Genomic DNA, 19,312 nt, shown 5'->3' on the forward strand with positions numbered 1-19,312 from the left:
AGAAATTAGCATGAGTGTTATCAATTTGGGCATCTCTCAGGCAACTTTCAGTTATAAACAAATTGTTGTTTGCTAGAGTTGGTCGACATGGCCACAATAATGTTGTAATATAAAAATATTTTAAATTGCAACAATATTTCACAATATTACTGTTTTCAAAATAATTGCAGCCTGGGTAAGCAAGCATAAGAGACTTCTTTACAAAACATTACAGCTTACAGTTCCCAAACTTTTGAACGGTAGTGTTCCACCTTACGGTATCTTACTAAGTACATGTATCGTCTTGTTAAGTAAAAACACAAGTTACCTTCAAATATACAGTGAAAAATGTTCTCAGAAGACCCTGTGTGAAACATCTTCACAGTTTATTATATTTTATTAAAAGCATTATGTTTCTTCTTATCAGTATGTAAAGTGAGTGCATCTACAATCATAAGCCTACAGATGTGGTGTCTTTCTGAAATAATTTTGGAGGAATTGGACTCATCTCTCAGTAGTGATATTATGGTAATAGAAAGCCTGTAAGCAAATCAGACACTAATGTTTCATTTTTCTGAGGACAGATAACTCTGAACTGGACAAATGGAAATGCACCGTGGTGTTGTCATCGCATTAGCTGTCGTGTGTGTGTGTGTGTGTGTGTATGTGGCGAGTGAGTTGAGGTGAGGCGAGACGAGGCAAGACCGGTCTTACCCTAGAGGACTCATAGGACGGGCTGGACTGGCCACCTGAGGCCCATGATGCTTGGCTTGTCCTTTCATCCATACCTGTCCAAAACACAGATTCACAACTCCATCAATGCCCACCCAATACAACCTTAACACAGCGACAACCACAGACATCAATAAAAAAAGATTGTTCATCAGGTTGCTTCAAATAAAATAAAATAATTATTATAATTATTTGGGCTGTTGATATACCATTAATTTAGTAAATTAAATCAAATAAATAATGCAATAAGAACTAAATCAATCATGTACACGGATCCATATGTCTGTGTGAACAGAATTATATATAGTTGGAAACGCATATAAATGGTTGGTTGGTTGGTTGGTTAGTTGGGGGGGGTCACTTTAGTTAATAAATAGCGACTTTCTAAGGTGTTTTTAGAAAGAAAAACATGCCTCAAAAATAAAAGATTTATTTGCACTCCAAATAAACAGAAAACATTTTTTCTGCCAAACAACTTGATAAAAGAAGCTAAAAGAACATAACTTTAAATATTTGACTAAACCTAAACCTTAGAAATAAAGTATAAGTTGTGTAGATGAAAAATCTAAACTTGAAAATTAGAAAATGTTTCCTTGGCAACTAAATTAAATAAATAGGTTTAAGTTGGAGTATTACAATTACAAAAAAATATGAAATAAAAGTAATTGAAGGCTACAGACTCATACAGGTTTGGAACAACTTGAGGGTGAGTAAATGATGACGGATTTTCATTTTTTGGGTGAACTATCCCTGTTCTCTGTTCCCTCACAGTAAACCAACACTGCGACGCTTTACTGATGACTGTATTTATGAGACTGATCAACATCAGCAAACTTCCAAGTTTAAATCTAATGAAACATGTTGATAATAAAACACTACAAAATAATACACTGGTGAAACTTAAATGGTCACAGTATTCTGCTGCATTTTAGTGGAACTAAATGATCTCATGTATTATTTACTAATGCATTCACTGACTGACGTGTATATTCTTAAAAGAAAATGGGGGAGGGGTCAGTATTTCCCATCATCATTCTCTGCTGGACTTATGAAAACGCTTTTCCAGGGCCAATGGTTGACACTACAGTCCACGTGAGGAGTGGAAATGTTGAGCTCATGGCGAGTGGACGTGTCCAGCACGGCTCTCTAGGCAGGAGTAAAGAAAGAGAGCAGCGGAGCCGTTAATCCGCTACACTTCCATTCAAACGCTGCACTTTACAAGCCCGGCCATGGCGCGTCATTTATTTTGCTTCACATAAATCACTTTCAAAAACGCATCGCTCCCTTTCCCGCGCTGACGAGCCTGTGCCGGTGCAGCCGGGCCGCTCGGAGTTGTCAGTGATGTATTGCCGAAGCTCATCAAAAATAGCTGAGCGCTGAAAGTTTGATAAACCTCATATTTTACAATGCCTCTCGTTTCAAAAGACAGCCACAGAAAACACAGGAACGGATAAATAAATAAAAACGTAAAGTTGACGCAATTGACTTGATTCAACATCTGGTATGTGATGAAGAAAAACAATATCTGGCTTTGAAAATTACATTTGGCTGAGGCTGTTGGGTAAAGATATATGATGTCTGGCTTCTTCAGGCTGTTTGAGCCGATATTGTTGCGCAGGTAACATCATTCCGCTCTTCAGTCTCGTGTATGAGCCTCGAAATTGCAGAGGAAGAAAACATCAATATCTCTCCACACTATTGATAATCCATGTTTGTCATTTCAACAATTCTTTTTGATCTGATTCCAGCCCATTATAACATGGATCAAATGCGAGTAAACAATCGGGGGGAATTATGGTGGTCTTAAACACTGACGCTGAGCAGAGGGTTAAAAAAGCATATCAATGTATAAATGTGTAGTGTTATTTTCATAATAATGTCGACCATATGCAAACCTGTAAGTGATCTTTGTACTGCATGGCTGAGCGTGATATAAACTGAAAGCACTATCAATTGAACATTTGCATAGTGAACAAATTATTTACACACACACAAAGAGAAAGTTTGATTGCTGTTTACTAATCTATTTAAACATCCATACATGCATACTTCCCTTTCATATCCATTCATCTTTCTTTTCATCTGTCATTTCTTTTTTCTTTTTTATCATCCTTTTTATTTATTTATTTCCTTCCATCTATCATTTATTTTTCCTACCATAACTCGTTCTCCCTCCCTCCCTCTTTCTTTTTTATTTCCTTCTTTTTCCCATCATCAATTCATCCATCTATCCTTCCATCTTACTACTTTCCTTTTTTCTATTCATCCATCTTTTATCTATTTTCTTACATCCAATTATCCTTCCTGCATTCTATGCACTCACCCATCCTTCTGTTTTTCCCTTTCTTTTAATTCATCCACTCATCTTTCTGTTTTATATCCATCCTTCCTTATTTCTATCATCCATTCTTCTTTATTTTCTTTTCTTTGAATACATCCATATTTATTATTTTTTAATTCAACCATCCATATATCCTCCCTTCTTTCTTTTCACTCATCAATACTTCTCTTTCCAACTCTTTAAATTCATCCACCCACCCACCCATATTTTTGTATCCACCATTCCTTATTTCTCATCCATCCATCTCTTTTATTTCTGTCAATTCTTCCTTATTTTTTTTCTTTCTTTCACATTCTTTCAATCCATCCATCCTTCTTTCTCTTTATATCATCCTTTCTTATTTTTATTTTCCCTTTCTTCCAATCCCTTTTCATCCATCTATCTTTCTATCTGTCCTTCTTTCTTTCTCTTTCTATCAATTTATCCATCCAATATAGGCCTATCTTATACACAATTTCTGCCCTCACATGATTAAAAGAGGCACATAAATAGCTTCAAGTTAGAAAAAGGTGAGAGAGAGAGAGAGAGAGAGAGAGAGAGAGAGAGAGAGAGAGAGAGAGAGTTCCTCCTTTTCCCAACACAAGATCTAACACACATAATAAGTGTGTGTGTGTGTGTGTGTGTGTGTGTGTGTGTGTTTGTGTGTGGTCTGATCTAATGCCAGAGACAGTGTACACAGACCAGAGTCGTGTGTGTATCAGAGCAGGTCAGTCACCACAGGGGCCTTTTAAACTCAGACGGGTTTATTCTCTCAATTAACACATCCCGTAAAAAATGAGTACTGTACTTCAATAAAATAGCATGTTTCTGGATAGTGTTTGGTGAAGGAAAATATTTCTGACACAATATTACGTAAACAGGGTCATCATCATATATAAAAAATACTAAATAAATGGGAAACAAGAGCAAACATTTATGAGGCAGATATGAGGCTGGGAGGTGTAATTCATTCAGTGTCAGAGCTGGAATGTGTAAAAAGGGAGACATGTGTTTAGTATTTTAAATAGAGGAAATTACCTCATAGGGAAGTTCCTCTCTGAGGACCATTGAGGAATTTTGTATATTTATGACTATCCATCAGTTCTATTCCTGCAAAAATTATCAAATCAGCATGTCTAATATAAATATTAAATAATCTTGCTCATATGAGAAGCGCTGGGTATAACAAGGTAACTCTGACAGCTTTCATACAGAGAAACCGAAAGAGAGGGTATGTGTGTGTGTGTGTGAGTGTGAGAGAGAGAGAGAGAGAGAGAGAGAGAGAGAAACACAGCCTCCTCCTTTCTGTGGTTTAGTGTGTTATGAGTCAGCTGCTCAATTTAACCATCTGCCAAATCACCGAGGACCGATGTCATGAGATGTCCTACGTCAAGGTCAGTGATTGAAAAACTTGCCATTTCCCAAATGGCTTATTTACAACTGTTCTTTTTACTTGAGCCAGTCTAGCAGTGCAGAGCTTCACCTGCCTCTATAGCTTTTCTTAACGGCCATTCATCACTTTTATACCAGTAGTCTGCCCTGCGGTCCATGTGTGAGAGGTTTATAAAACATACACTCTTCCCACTCGCCTAGTGTGAAACATTACTGCTGCAGAGCCGGTGGCCAAATCACAGCAGCTCACACAACCAATACGCTCCTTTATTCACAATCCCCAGTCCCCAGCTGAACATACAGTACGATTTACTTTGAATGATTTGCTGAAGGCCAAAAATTCAGAAAGGCCTTTGAACATGTTTAAAAGTGTGTAGTGTAGTGAGGATAGCTTACTATCTAGTGAAAATGACAGTAAAATACTTTGACTAATCAAATTGGCTTCTACCCCTTTAGCTGATGCTGAAAAAAACAAGTTATACCTATTTATAGTCATGAAAAGGAAGTTGTGATTTTCTTTTCTTCCCTATTGTGATGTATATGAATGAAACGGCGTCTTGAAAGAGAAAATAAATGTACATGACGACCATGATGCGTTTTGCTCACTCAATGAGAAATAGCTGTGCTAAAGCCAGTATTGACATAGTCTCTTCTAATTAGTTCATTCCTACATGTAATAATAACAATATGCGCACTTATCTTTAGCACACTAATATGTTGCTGCTAGTTATTATTTAACATAGGAACTTAAATCTATTGAGTTGGTTCAACAAAACATTATTTGTTCAAATTAACTTGGTTTAGTCTTGCTGTACGGATCTAATCTAATTGCATGGAAAAGTTTTCCTTAATTAAGTTCATTGAACAAACTACTTTTTTGAGTGCAGAATCTGTTAGAAGCTGCCATCAGATCCTGCTTCATCTGGAGTCTTCAGCAGGGTATGCACTAATTGCACAAGTATAATCAAACCTCAACCTCAAAATCAAGGCTCTCAGCTCGCTCTTCCCCAGCATCGGCAGCTATACGTGCATCATATAGCTCATCTTTATAATTATTTCTGAGGCGTCATTTTTTGTGCTTAATTATGAAAATTAGCTCCAAAATAAATGCAAATTATGCACGCATAGGCATCCCGACCTAACTGCCGTGGATTCTGCGCTCGAGCACGATGCCAAAGAGCATTCATTTACATGCAGCTCCCGTCCAGAGAAGGATTTAAATATGGATTTAACTTGGCAGTGGCTCTGCCTTGTGAGCAAATCTTTGTCTTTCCTGTTTTAGCGTCTGGCAACCATGAGAGATTCTTCTTTAACATTGTTTTACTTCTGCATTTCTAGACTAATCAAGACTTTTTTTTCTCTAATTTGCTTTCATGGAATTACTGGGGATTTTAAGAGTGTCTTTGTCCTGTGTGTCAGCTTTAATGAGGGAAAAAAAGCACGCATGACGAAAACCGTCAGTAATGCACGGCGGTGTTAATAACAAAAAGACTAGTCGAGGGAGCGGTTTTGTATTGGGGCAAAAAGGTATAGTGGCTATACAGTTGGGAAGGGAGTGCTGGTATTTACACGCAGGGATATAAAACCCATCGGAGGCTAAACGGCCAAAATATTTGAGAAGTTTTGCATTATAATCTTAAGCATGTAATAAGCAAGAAGAGACATGTATAAGAGAATGCACAACTACACCTTTAAATATCACGAGTCAATACAAAATAAGTGTGTTCATGATTTAAAAAATTATGAAAGGTGGTTTTGTTAAAAAAAAAAAAAGTTTCTAAAATAATAATAATAATAATAATAGAACATTTTTCACAATACTTACTTTTGATGATTTGTTTCATTATGATATCAGGACAGTTGTATCACCCTGCAATATATTTGATTTTATATCCCACAAATATTTTATTTTAAAATGATTTAAAAATGTATAATTTAAAAACATGCTCATAATGCAAGTGATATAATTAAGTCGTTGAATGTCTGTGAATTGCTTTTTCCGTGCATTTCTGAAATAAATAGATTCAGATTCCAGTCATTAACCCATGTGCATAATTATTTTTGCACAGTTATTGGACGCCCATGTTAAGATGCCCGTATGTCCTTCATATCAACAGCATCTACATGAAATGTGCTTAACAAGGTGAACGAAATGCAAATCATGAACGCACGTGTAACAGTGAACCGGACTGATCGCCAATCACATCAAATGCAGCACATGCGAACACAACCTTCACTAAGAGGCAAATATTTCTCTTGGCACAGCCTGACTCTCTTCTGGATTTTAATTGTTGAACAGGTGTCCACACCGCTCCACAACAGATGCACAGTGAGGGGGTAGAAACAAAGGCAATGTACCAATTGTTCAAGAAGCAAGTGGCTCACTTATGTGCTCTGGCAACGAGGTGTCCAGAAAAAAAAAAAGAAACGCATTCATTACTTCAATTGACCGTTGCCTGCCACTGCTGCGAAAACAAGCGCCCCAGACGTGACACCACAAAGCCCGAGGTCTGAGTCGTTCGGGGGAATTTGCTTCATGCCAGATTTCCACGGAAACCAAACATTCCCCTCACTGGCCAGACAGCCACTGCATCGGGGTTCAGCGGTGAAGCTGTAATCGTGGTCAGGAAGCGCACAGCGGATAAATGTTGTGAGCGCAGGCTGCTTGAGAGGAACATCTTCCCTCACTGGCCACTGAAATCCCAGGACTGAGTCATGCTCTGGAGAGAGAGATGACCGCTCAGCTCTCATTAGTGTGACTGATACCATACAACAGACCGACACTTACTCACCTGAAATAAGATAACATCCAATTGGCAGGTGCCACAACTAAAGGAGGTGGCTGGAAAAATATTCAGAGGAAAAGAAAACAATTATAAAACCTCAAAGCTTGATAAATCTCCAAAACCTTGATATGCAAAATTGCATGGGTGTAGATTTGGCTATGAACGGACAGGATATATACCCACCATCTGATTTGTATTGTGGAAATTTAGCTAGATAAGAATTGGATCAGAAGTCTGGTTACACCAGGGGTCTCTTCAGAAACTAATACAGTGCAGAATCAACTTTATGCTGCTTTAAATGTAAACATTGGGAGTAAAACAAAAGGGAGAATATGAAATGTACTTATAACTATAGTCAAACTATAACCACCCTATTATACTGTACCTAATAAAGAGAGGAGACTTGATAAAAAACTGAGAAATTCATTAACTGTAATATTTTAACGTTTAATAAATGGACTGTAATTTATTAACATGTCCACTGTGATTATTGCTGAGAAACTCACACAAACTGTGGGGAAATGACCTGGGTTCCTGCGGGACAGATTCACAAGAGTAAGAATTAAACTAGCTAACTGATGATAATAGAAAGAATACAGGGGGTTTCAACCTTTTAGATGCCACAATCCCTCAAAAAACATCTTCATATTGTCATATATAAAGAACTGATGTATTGATTGATTGATTTTAATCCATTTGTGTATTTGAATAAATGTTCTTTTTTTTTTTTTCTTTTTTTTATATAAATGTATTTGTGGACCCCTAACACTCCCCTTCAGTCCCCTGTACACTTTCAACAAACATTTTCAGATATACAAAAAATATTGGGTATTCCCGAAACTGCAAGCTAACAGGATAGCCGTAATTTGACAAATTCATAATTCCAGTTCCTGATAGCATGTGAAGGAAACAATAGATGCCACACAACAAATACGTGTTTACTTTCCCTGCTACAGTAAAATATTATGAATATATAATAAATAATGTATTTACTATTATTTTAAATTAATCATCTTATTATCTTTTTAATTTAACTTTGCATTTCATTTCATTTTCCTCAAATCATCCCACCGGATGGCACCCACAGGCCGTGAGTTTGACTCCCCTGCATTACAGAAACAAGAAAACTTGCAGAATCAGGCATTTCTGTGTGTCTATTCTAGGGCTGCCCTAATAGTCGACTTGTTAGTTGACAAAAAGAGGCTTGGTTGACTGAATTTGAATCAGTCAGCTAGTCTAAGAACTCACGCAGTGACAGATCGCTAACACGGCTGATCCATGCGGTAATATGTCAGGCAGAGAATCCAAAGTGTGGGAACATTTCGAGAGGGTATAGAATGACCAGACAAAGGTGACGTGCGACCGCAAACATGACTTGTCATTTAAAACATGTTCAACTTAACTTCCACGTCGTCGGAGCGCATCTTCTCAAGGGCCAGTGTTACGGCTTCATTGTAAGCAAGACACTTCTCCCCAACAACATCGTGTTCCTTTCTCATGAGAAGACAGAGATTGAAGGGAAAAAAATAGTGACGGTGTGTCACGTATAGCCTAATTGTCCATATTAGGGATGTTATTAATGTCCAAAAATTAATGCTTTTAAACTTGCTGACATTTTAGAAGTGCTATATTTTCATATATCTACCCTATTATATCATATACATCTCGAACAAGCCCAAACACAACATGATATGCTGCTTGGCTAAAGCTATAGGACTTCCGGTATCCGAACGCGTGATTATCATGGCACAGTGTTTTCCAACATCATTTGAAAGATCAACCAATGGAAACTGGATCTAATGTGTAGAGACCAATCAGACACGGCTTCACAGCTGGAGAGTGGATGGTTTGGTTTGATCGCTTGGATTGACAGGACTTGATTTACTGTGTGCCACTAAATAGGAGCGCTTAGCTAAAACAGCGCTGGAAGATCATCACTCATCAACCAGGATCTTATTACTTGTAAAATCACTTGTTTGGAGGTTTTGTAGACGCTTGGTTAAGTTTAGAAATAAATGGCTTGTCTACCTAATCCATTGCATGACTTGAAGACATTAACACGTTTAGAATACATAACTATGGTGTGCTCCCTTCATTTTTCGTGTGTCTGCTGCACATGAAGGAAGTTTGTGCGGTTTCTTCTTTATGGTGCTTGATGGGTATAGGTTTAGGAAGGAACCTAACCCCAAACCTTTCCCTAAACCCACCCATAACTTATTAAACTTAACTTTAACAAATTTTTCTTTTAATTTAAAAAAAAACCCAAAGACACGTCGGAATGCTGTTGCTAGCTAGACAACCAGTTAAAGTCAAAGGGTACATTTTGCGTACTAAATGAAAACTTTACATATAGAGAGTACGCCAAATAGATATGCAGTGCCAGATCGGGTTGTCTGATCTCAGAAAAGTTCATGCAATGTTTGCTGGTGTCGCTGCGGCAAGCTTTATGTGTGCGCCAGAGTGCTTAATTTACATGTTTTAAATGCTCGTTATTATGGTTTAGTATTTCTCCCCCAATTAATCGACTAATGGCTTACAGTCGACTAGGGAAATCTTTAGTCGTGGGCAGCCCTGGTGCATTCCCATGTGCGTCTATCATTTTAAAATGCCCCCACCAGTGTTAAAACCAAACCTACACTGTTGCATTTGGGGATATGCTGCCGTTTGACAACATAAGAGAAATGCTGGTTGCGTAAAAGGCAGTATGAAGCACAGTGGTAGTGACAAGGGAGTTTGTCATGGCTGGAAAAGCGTCTTCATTAGACCGGCCTCCTCGCTTCCAACTGCAGAGAGTCATATCACGCTGTCTGTCACACATGGAGGACACTGAAGAATCACACCAAAGTGTGTACACGTCTCTGTACACAACACTGTGCCACTAAATATCTCACACACACACACTTCTGACACATTCAGTTTAATGATTGTGAGGAGATAGAGAGATCAACATGAGAATGGGTCACGCCAGCTTGAAATTAACATTTAAAACATTGTGAAAGCGGGAGGGCTGTAAAGTGCCAGTGCTCATTTTCCTACATGCAAACAAGGAGCTGTTATGAGATTTTCAACAATCTGGTTATGTGCATCAAGGAGAGACTATTTGACTCTCAAAATAGCCCAACCCCTGATTAGAAGGGGAGTGTCAGTGAGGTAGAGGCCCTGCCCCTGCCTGCCTATATATTATCTACATCTCATATAATATGTCCACTTTAGAATAGTGCTAATTTTAACACACAAGTGAAGTATGTGTGATGTAAAAAAAAATGATTACACTAATGTTCAAAAGTTTGGGGTCAGTAAGATTTTTCCAAAAGAAGTGAATTGTTTTTATTCAACAAGGACACATTAAATAGATCAAACATGACAGTAAAGGCTTTTACATTGTTACAAAAAATTATACAATAAATGCTGTTCTTTTGAACTTTATATTAATTCAAGCCAAGGATCCTGATTTTAAGTAAGGGGTAATGTATAGCGAGGCGGTTGTTATAGCGAATACAACCCCGACATGCTTGAATCAGCCTGAAGGGGTTGTGTTTTGTTAGCTATAACAAGCGCCTTGCTATACATTATCCCACTTATTGCATGGCTACCTACCAAATAAATCAATAATTTGACACAAAATATAGATTTAAAAAGGAGTTTATTGATTTAAAAACGATTGTATTGCTTCCGATAAAGAACACCGTGTCCATGGCAACGCTCTGTTTTTCATGGCAACGGTGTGTTATACTTAGCAGCGGTCTGTTATCAAGAAATAACAGACCGCATTCTACATTAGAATTTAACCAAGCCATGTAATAAAAAAGTATAACGGTGTTTACAGGAATAAATTACATTATTTTTAAATATATAAAAAATATATATATTTTAATTTGTAATAATATTCCTGTTTGATAAATCACAGTTCAGTTCAGATGTTGAATCAGTAACAGCTCTTTTTGAGTGAGGGATTTGTTAGACTTTCTCAAACTTGGGAGTCTTTCCGATTCATTAAAAAGAACCAGCTCATTAGAGGGATTTGTTCGTGAATCAGAGCATGCTAGTCACACTGAATGTTTGTTTGTTGCTAGTCGGTTCTGTTGCTTTTCGAACATTAACCATCCGATTTTGGAGTCTCTAACTCAATTCCTCTAGCACCACTTTTTTTTAACCGTAATTTTTTTCTGATTCCATGGCTTCTGATTCGATTGAACCCCATGACGTCAATACAATCAAGGAAATGTTCTGGCCATTATTTCACAGTAGTCTGTTTTATTCCCATCACATGGTATCAGACTGCAAACTTGTTCATTCAAGCAAAATAGGATTTCTCCAAAAACAACAACAACACTGGTTTAAAAGCAAAACAATGTTATCACCCTTAAAGGAACAGCTCACTCAAAAATGAAAATTATGTTATCATTCACTCAGCGGAAATATTCCGTGTTCTGCAGAAGCAAGAAAACCAAACAAGTTTAGAACAACATGAGGATGAGTAAATTAAGACTAAACCTGATGTCTTACAATTTACTGTTTTGTCCTTTGAACACTAATACACTTTAAAATCTAGGCTGGATGAAAGCAGCAAGGGGACTCGTATGAAGCAAATTACACCCCAGTTACTCATTTGCTCCAAAATGCCAATTACCGATTTGGACTGACTCATTTGTGGCCTACATTAGTTTGCATATTCCCAGTCACATACACCGAGTGCCGACAACCAGCACTTATTCTGGCATGCCCTTCAGCTCAGATAGCACATGTTATATGAGATCTAGCCAAACAGAGAAAGGCTACGGAAAATGATCACCAGCCAGATATTTAAAGGAGCGCTTGATCCCTTTTTGTCTAAAGAATCCCAGATATTAAAAGAGCCTGTGAGCACTCCTATAGGTGTGAATGAAGGAATATATACAGTATATAACTCCTACTGTTCTGTGTTAGCCACTCTATCTGTCGCTGCTTGGCTACCTCATTTACCCAGCATGCCCGCTGAGCACACTTCACTCCACCCCTCAAATTCCTATCAATAAAGAGTGCTACAGCTCATAATGCAGTGCCTTTGAAAAAAGGCAGGGGTTTAAATGCTCCTTTACCTATCTCTCCCTTCCCCCTCCGTTCCATCCAGCAGAGGGGCCGTTAAGGGGTCCGGGCAGCACGGTTGTGCTGGATTTGTCTGGCCATGCCCAGTTCAGATGCATTAATCCAAACTCTCATTCTCTGCAATTTCCACACTTCCTTCCTGCGCCCCGCACCATATGTTCCCAATCGCAAACGAAGGAAAGGTGCTTCTTCCTCCAACCTTGAGCCTCCTCCGAGGAACTAAGGCACACAAGCCAAATAGATGAGAAATTTATCTTCCTCATAAAAAAGGGCCAGACTGCTGTGGGGCTTGCGGAGTAAATCCAAGAGATTTCCCTTCCTCTAACACATAATTAAATTGAGTTGTGTTAGAGCACACATTAAACGGCATATCTCTCCCACTTCCCCCTCCTTGCGTTTCATAGGACAATGTGTGGCATTAACTTAACTCAACTGTCTTCTCAAAGGAGCCTGATAACAAATCAAAACCATGATGCTTCACCTCAGGGCAAGGCGGTAAGACGTTATAGAAATCTGTCGATCAGTTGAGAAATTTTGCATTTGTGGTCGGCAGATATGTTTGTTTTTTTATGGCCAATGCCAATACCGATTACTAGAGAGCTTGGTAGCCAATGGCCAATGCGTATAATAATCAAATTTAATGGTGGCAAAAAATTGCTTAAATTATTTTACACAACATTTACACATTTGACTAAAATATTTGACAACAGAACCCCAATTGAACCCTAAGAGAACTGAATTGTAGTCAACATATATGTGTATCAGTTATTTTATAAGGTTATTTATTCTGGTTGTGTAACATACAAAACATTTTTAACTCTACTCATTATACGGTAGGGGGCGCTATTACACATTTTCTGAAAGATAATATAATCTCCTGAGCAAAACACAGGCAGGAAGAAGCAGAAACAAGTGATAGCATATGTAAGCAGATGTATATGTAAAATGACGCGATCATCAACATTAAACATCACATAAATCAAAACTGCCAAACATCCGAATGAAACGGATGTCTGGGAAAGTGTGATATCTGATATCTGAAGAGTGACTGGCGGGGAAAGAGTTAAAATAAAAAGTCCAGCAAAACAACTACACTACCGTTCAAAAGATGGGGGTCGGTAACATTATTAATATTTTTAAAAGATGTGTTTTTTGCTCACAAAGGCTGTATTCATTTGACTATCAACTCAAAACATTACTACAATTTAAAATAACTGTTTTCTATTGTAATATATTTTAAAATGTAATTTATTCCTGTGATGGCAAAGCTGAATTTTCAGCATCATTACTCAAGTCTTCAGTCACATGATCCTTCAGAAATCATTTTGATATGCTGATTTGCTGCTCAAGAAACATTATACCGGTACTTTAATCTGTGTTGAAAAAAGTTTAGCTGATTTATAATATTTTTCTGGAAAACATGATAAAATTTTTCAGGATTCTTTGATGAATAGAAAGTTTAAAAGTGCAGTATTTATTTGAAATAGAGTTATTTTTTTAATGATTTATATAAAAATGACTCCATGATATGCCTACCCCAAGCACATAAAAAGGGAATGAGAGAGTGAGAAAGACAGGGTCGTATGTAAAGAGATATTTTATCAGAAGAGATGTGCCTATGATTACTGCTGATTCTCAAGCATGCGCTGGATGCGTCCAACACGCTGTGCACAAAAGGATTACGCTGTCACACCCCCGGGTGCTTGCAATCAAGGCGGTGTTTATTGCATCAGGAAGATTTATTTTTATTGAGCTGCTCATTAGCAGGGTTTAATCAGAGCCCTATCTTATGACTGTTCTAACACTGATATCGCATCGCTCATCAGCCGGGCCCGAGAAAAAGCAAACAAACTCGATCCTTCCCGCTCGGCAACTTTCAGCCTCTTCTCTATCACATACATGTACGACACCATGAATATGAATGAATCACGTAGAGATATGCAACGGCATGTGAATATTACCGGTAAACACACTCCACAAATGCAGCAGATGCAGGCATGAGCTTCGACGCCACAAGGCCATTAGTGAGGGAATAAAAACATAGGCTTATTGGAAAACGTGCCTCTACCTACATGTTTGCAAAACTCCAAAAACTTATACATAAAATTCACTGCAGTTGCCAGTTGAAAAGGCCATTGGTGACAGTAAAACATCAAAAACTTTCATTCCTTTTCACACAAATCATGATTACAGGGCCAGATTATCAATTCATAAAGACTTATTTTCTTGCACAATACTATGTTATGGCATCAAAACACTTTTACCATAGTGTATGATTTGTAATTCATTTTGATGTTTGCATCACATAACCAGTATGGCTACTCAGATGTAGTAGCCTAAACTTGCTTAGTAGCTCACCAGGTAAAGCATTGCGCGTGTGATACAGAGCAATGGGGTACTAGTCCAGCGAAACACAATAAAACACATTTCCCAATGAGCTTGGAGTTGGGGAATATGCTTCGTAATGGCAATAATTAAAGTGAATAAGTAAAATCCCCATTCTCGCACCATGGATCAGGAGATAAGCCGTCACAGAAGGGCACTCAGACGTCATTCTCCCCTGGGGTCCGCTGGAGGAGCACAGGGTTCCGCTAGGGCCGGCAGGACAGGGGAGCTCACGCACAGCAGCCAAGCTTAACAGACAGCGCGGCCAAACCAGAAGAGCGGCCTCATACCTCTTCTGTCTTCCACAAGAAAACCACCATCCCTGGTCATCCTTCTTAATGGCAGGACAGAGTCAAGGGTACTCCGACATAAAGAAAAACACTTATCCTCCCATGAAGAGGAGTAAAAGGAAACGACAGCGCGATATTAATGATGTAATAAACTGATTGATAGCCAATAGGAGCTTATGACCGCTGCCCTCAGAGATCCCATCTGTCACTGGGAGAACCGAGCCAAAATGACACGGGCTACATAACACATGCTAGCTTTCTATCGATTAACTCTCTCTGGCCCTGGGCGGGGGGAAAACACACTGACACTTAATCGCAAGGTAAAGAGAAGTGTCTCAACTCTGCCAAGAGCGACTCGGCCTACTATCACAATCTTTCCCCGACAACCACGAACACATGGAGCATTTATCATCATTATGACTGGAAGCCGAGGCTCTTAAAGCCGAATCAAGTGTCGGTTTCGAAGTACAGCCCGAAATAAGGCTAAAGCAGAAATCCACAAACGAACTAACATTATTATAGTTCACTCGATTTGACACTAGGAATTGTAAATGTGACAATTTTCATACATTAAAGGAGAACAATGTCATCACAGTAATTATCATGGTAGCAAACAAGCACAAGGCTCCACAATGCAAATCGGAGAGCTTTGCAGAAGCTTTAGCCGAGTACATCATCTTTAATTTATTACTCCAAATCCTTCAAAAGACAAATTAAAAACGAGGAACAAATCAGTGGTACACACTAATCCTCAAGTCTTTTTCAAGAGAAGAGATTGAACTTCAATTTGATTGGTATTTTGCACAGTAGGATAGGAGAGGAGGAAAAAAATCATTTCAGACTCCAGTCCTAAAAATACCAGGCCACGTTAAGTGCAAATGTGCTCGCGACTCAATCTATACATAGAGGGAGGCTGAGCTGGCTACTACAGAGGATTAGGACCAACACTACAATGTTCTTGCCATCAGCGTTTTGTGTATCTAAAATGGAAATCCTGATAGAAGCATCAGGGCACGGGTCACGTACAGCCCAGTACTCGTTCGCTGACTATGCCCGTCACACGCAGCGAGTTTTTGGAGTGTATATTGGTGACCCCATCAACGGCGCTATGTTCTTTACATGACGAACTAGTTGTTTATTGGCCGAGTGCGAGTCAGCGCGAAGGAGCATCTTATTTTGGCCCACTTCACCACCTGCGCAGCAGGGCTGGACCCGGCCGAACCGCTCGAACCTGGCTCTCATCGCTCAAAGTGGTGAAAGTTTTTCAGTGAACATCCGAGGGATGGAGAAGTGATGTTTAATGAACAGAGGAGATAGATAGCAGCCTTGAACACAACAGAAGCCTTTTGCACTCTGAACGATAAGGGATACAGAAGGCATTTCTGACATGTTTGAGAGATTGATCAAATCTATTTATACAGAAGTATCTGAGCAATAGTGCGGACAGTCAAAGATATCGTTTTAAATGGATAGTTCACACAAAAACTAAAATTATTTACTCACCCTCATGCCGTTGCAAACGTGTATGACTGTCTTTCTTCTGCAGAACAGAAAAGATCATTTGAAGAATGTTGCTAACCAAACAGTTTAGGTGACCACTGACGACCATTTGTATGAAGAAAAAAAACATTTCTCAAAATATTTTATGTTCATACAGGTTCATACTGGAAGGACATTTGCATTATAAGGACTATTTCTATATATATATATATATATATATATATATATATATATATATATATATATAAAAAAAACATTTAATACATTTTTTTAAAATAGATCTAATAGAATAGATTACTAAAAAGAAATTTTGCATTAACTGCATGAGCATCACAGCTCAACATCTAACTGCTTTGCCAACAGTCTGAAATTAAATGGACAAAAAAAAAAGATCTGATACTCTCTCAATTTTAATAAGGTTTTTTTTATATATTCAAAGAGGACACATAACTTCAATCCCATTGGATCATGCTGAGTGGACCAAATGGGCCAGTTCTTACGGTCCGCGCTGTGCCATCTCCTCAGAGAGCTCAGAAAACCACAGGGACACTGAGAGATCAAAAAGGTCATTATGCACCCACTCATGCCAAATATCTGCTCTCTTATTCCCAGTTGAAGTCTGCTCACTCTCAGAAGCAGTCCTGCTGGTGCGCACCGGGGCCAGGCGGAGTGTGAGCGGCTGCAGGCTGTTGGGGCATCACAGCAAGATGACCCTCAGAACAGGTTTGTGGGGTTAAAAGAACAAAAACTTGGCAATTTAGAGCATACACTCTAAAAAGTAATTCAGTGGCTTTTTAAATACTACAATAATTAAAGCTATACTACCGTCCTTAAGATCTCTGAATTTGACTTGGAATGAATAAGCTTGAATTGGTCAGAGCAAAATAAATGGCAAAAAATTCAACAGTTAACTCTGCCAAAAATGTACATCTAATATATTATTTTTAACGTTTATTTCTTAGATGATTTGAGTTACCTTAACTTGTAGGTAGATAAAATGTCTATCGTTAGAGATTTTGCTATATCGTGTATGTAAATATATATGCGTTTATATATGCGTAACAGCAGTAAGGTAATATATACCTAATATACCTACCTGCTGCTCTGTATCATTAATGTGAATCAAACAAAAGAAAAAATAACTTACTGCTCTTGATAAGAATTCATTTCTATTTAATTCATACAGTGAAGACTATGCAATATTTTTTTTTTACATTTGATTATTAAATGTATCTACTAATTCTAACAACGTTAAATAAACCTATTGTACATGAAAAACATATTTTTGTTATATTGTATTTGTCTTATTGATTGTAATTTGCTTTTTAATATCAGGAATTAGATAAAACAACAAAAAATAACTATCGTGATGTATATCATTATTGTGAAATAAAAATAATAATATCGTGAAATAAGAATTTGGTCATATTGTTGGGTATTTGTCATGGCACTAAATGTAGTTATTCAGATCTACTTCAATTTTTTATTTACATTTACATAATTCATAAGGTATATTTCAATGAATTCACAACTTTTCAATATTTTAAAAGAATAAAAATTAAGCACATCATAATTTGAGTTCTTAGACCGTACTAGACATATATAATTGAAAGAGTGACAAACAATGAAAAGAAAAAAAGATAATGAGATTACCAACGATTCATATCATGGACAAGCATCGTGATTCTGAAATAACTGCTGTTTTGATTAGTACTGATGGGCATGTTGGGAGACATTATGGATGCACCTGCAAAATAATTCTGGTGCCTCCCTGAGTCCTGGGCGAATACTTTAAAATTGAATTCTGAGGTACGGTTTAAGCTCGCAGCACCCTAATCTTGTTTCCACATACAGTAGGACTTGGGTCAGATACGTAATGAAATTGGAATGTGACGGAAAGTTGATCTCTCATAAAGAAAGGATGATGTGGCTCCGCCCACAGCCCTTCAGCTCCGACGGGGATTAATAACTCCAGGGATTTCCCCCTCCAACTCTCAATATCAAAACCCCCTTTCACAGTTACTCATCTCTGCCCAAATAAAACAGCGGTTCAGAATTTCACAACCTGGCCTCTTGCTGACTATAACAGTTGTTGAAGTGCAAGCCTTTTAATTTGCTATTGCCATAAATAGGCTATTATGAGTTTGCCGCATCTGTCGAAGATGATGAAAGAAGACGGGAGGGGTACGGTTAAAGACGTCTTCCGCTAAGGCTCTCAGCATCAGCTCAACTGCTGCTAGAACACTGACATTAGTGCGAGTTCGGCCTGAGGCTAAATCACTGGTGGATGCAGCCACGACTGTCAACATGCATTTACTAACACACAAATAATGAAAAAATGTTTGTCTACATAATCGTAATTAAAAATGCAATAACATGCTCTTCCTCTGAAATGACTTTCCTGTTCCACTTTGAGGACAATAGCCAAACATGTTTCAACGGCTCCCCTCCAACCACCCGTCTGCTGCTAGCTGTGACCATCAAAACATTGCCTGAATTATTACAAAAGGGCAAGCGAGGCAACAGGAAACAAACTTTCCGCAAATATTTAATGCACTACAAGTGTTGGTACTTCAAGTTGGTATTAAAATTTTAAAATAATAACTACTACCAGCATTTTGTCAGCACCAGTATACACCGAAAAACAATCCAGTACCCACTATGGCTGCTAAAAAACACGCCCATACACGCCCTGTGAAACGCATTAGCATTAGCATAATTTAACATTTTTATTCACAACTTGTTGAGCAGATGAATGCAATGACCAATCAAAGTGTTGAATTTATTCAAAACTTGCTCAATACCACTCAAAATGCCAGAGATTTTGTTCAGCGTGAGCTTAT

The 19,312-nt window shown here is 38.2% G+C and overlaps 1 protein-coding gene across 4 annotated transcripts in view; it reads right to left on the reverse strand.

Moving 5' to 3' along the window:
* Positions 1-19,312, reverse strand: part of tcf12 (transcription factor 12) — a 106,701-nt gene that overhangs the window by 79,595 nt on the left and 7,794 nt on the right. For all 4 annotated transcript variants that reach the window (XM_079584694.1, XM_079584692.1, XM_079584693.1 and 1 more), the window contains exon 4: positions 694-767. In XM_079584694.1, the coding sequence (XP_079440820.1) occupies positions 694-767 (74 nt within the window). The remainder of the gene's footprint in view (positions 1-693; positions 768-19,312) is intronic.

This window comes from Phoxinus phoxinus, assembly GCF_949152265.1.
Source record: "Phoxinus phoxinus genome assembly, chromosome: 2".
NCBI lineage: Eukaryota > Metazoa > Chordata > Actinopteri > Cypriniformes > Leuciscidae > Phoxinus > Phoxinus phoxinus.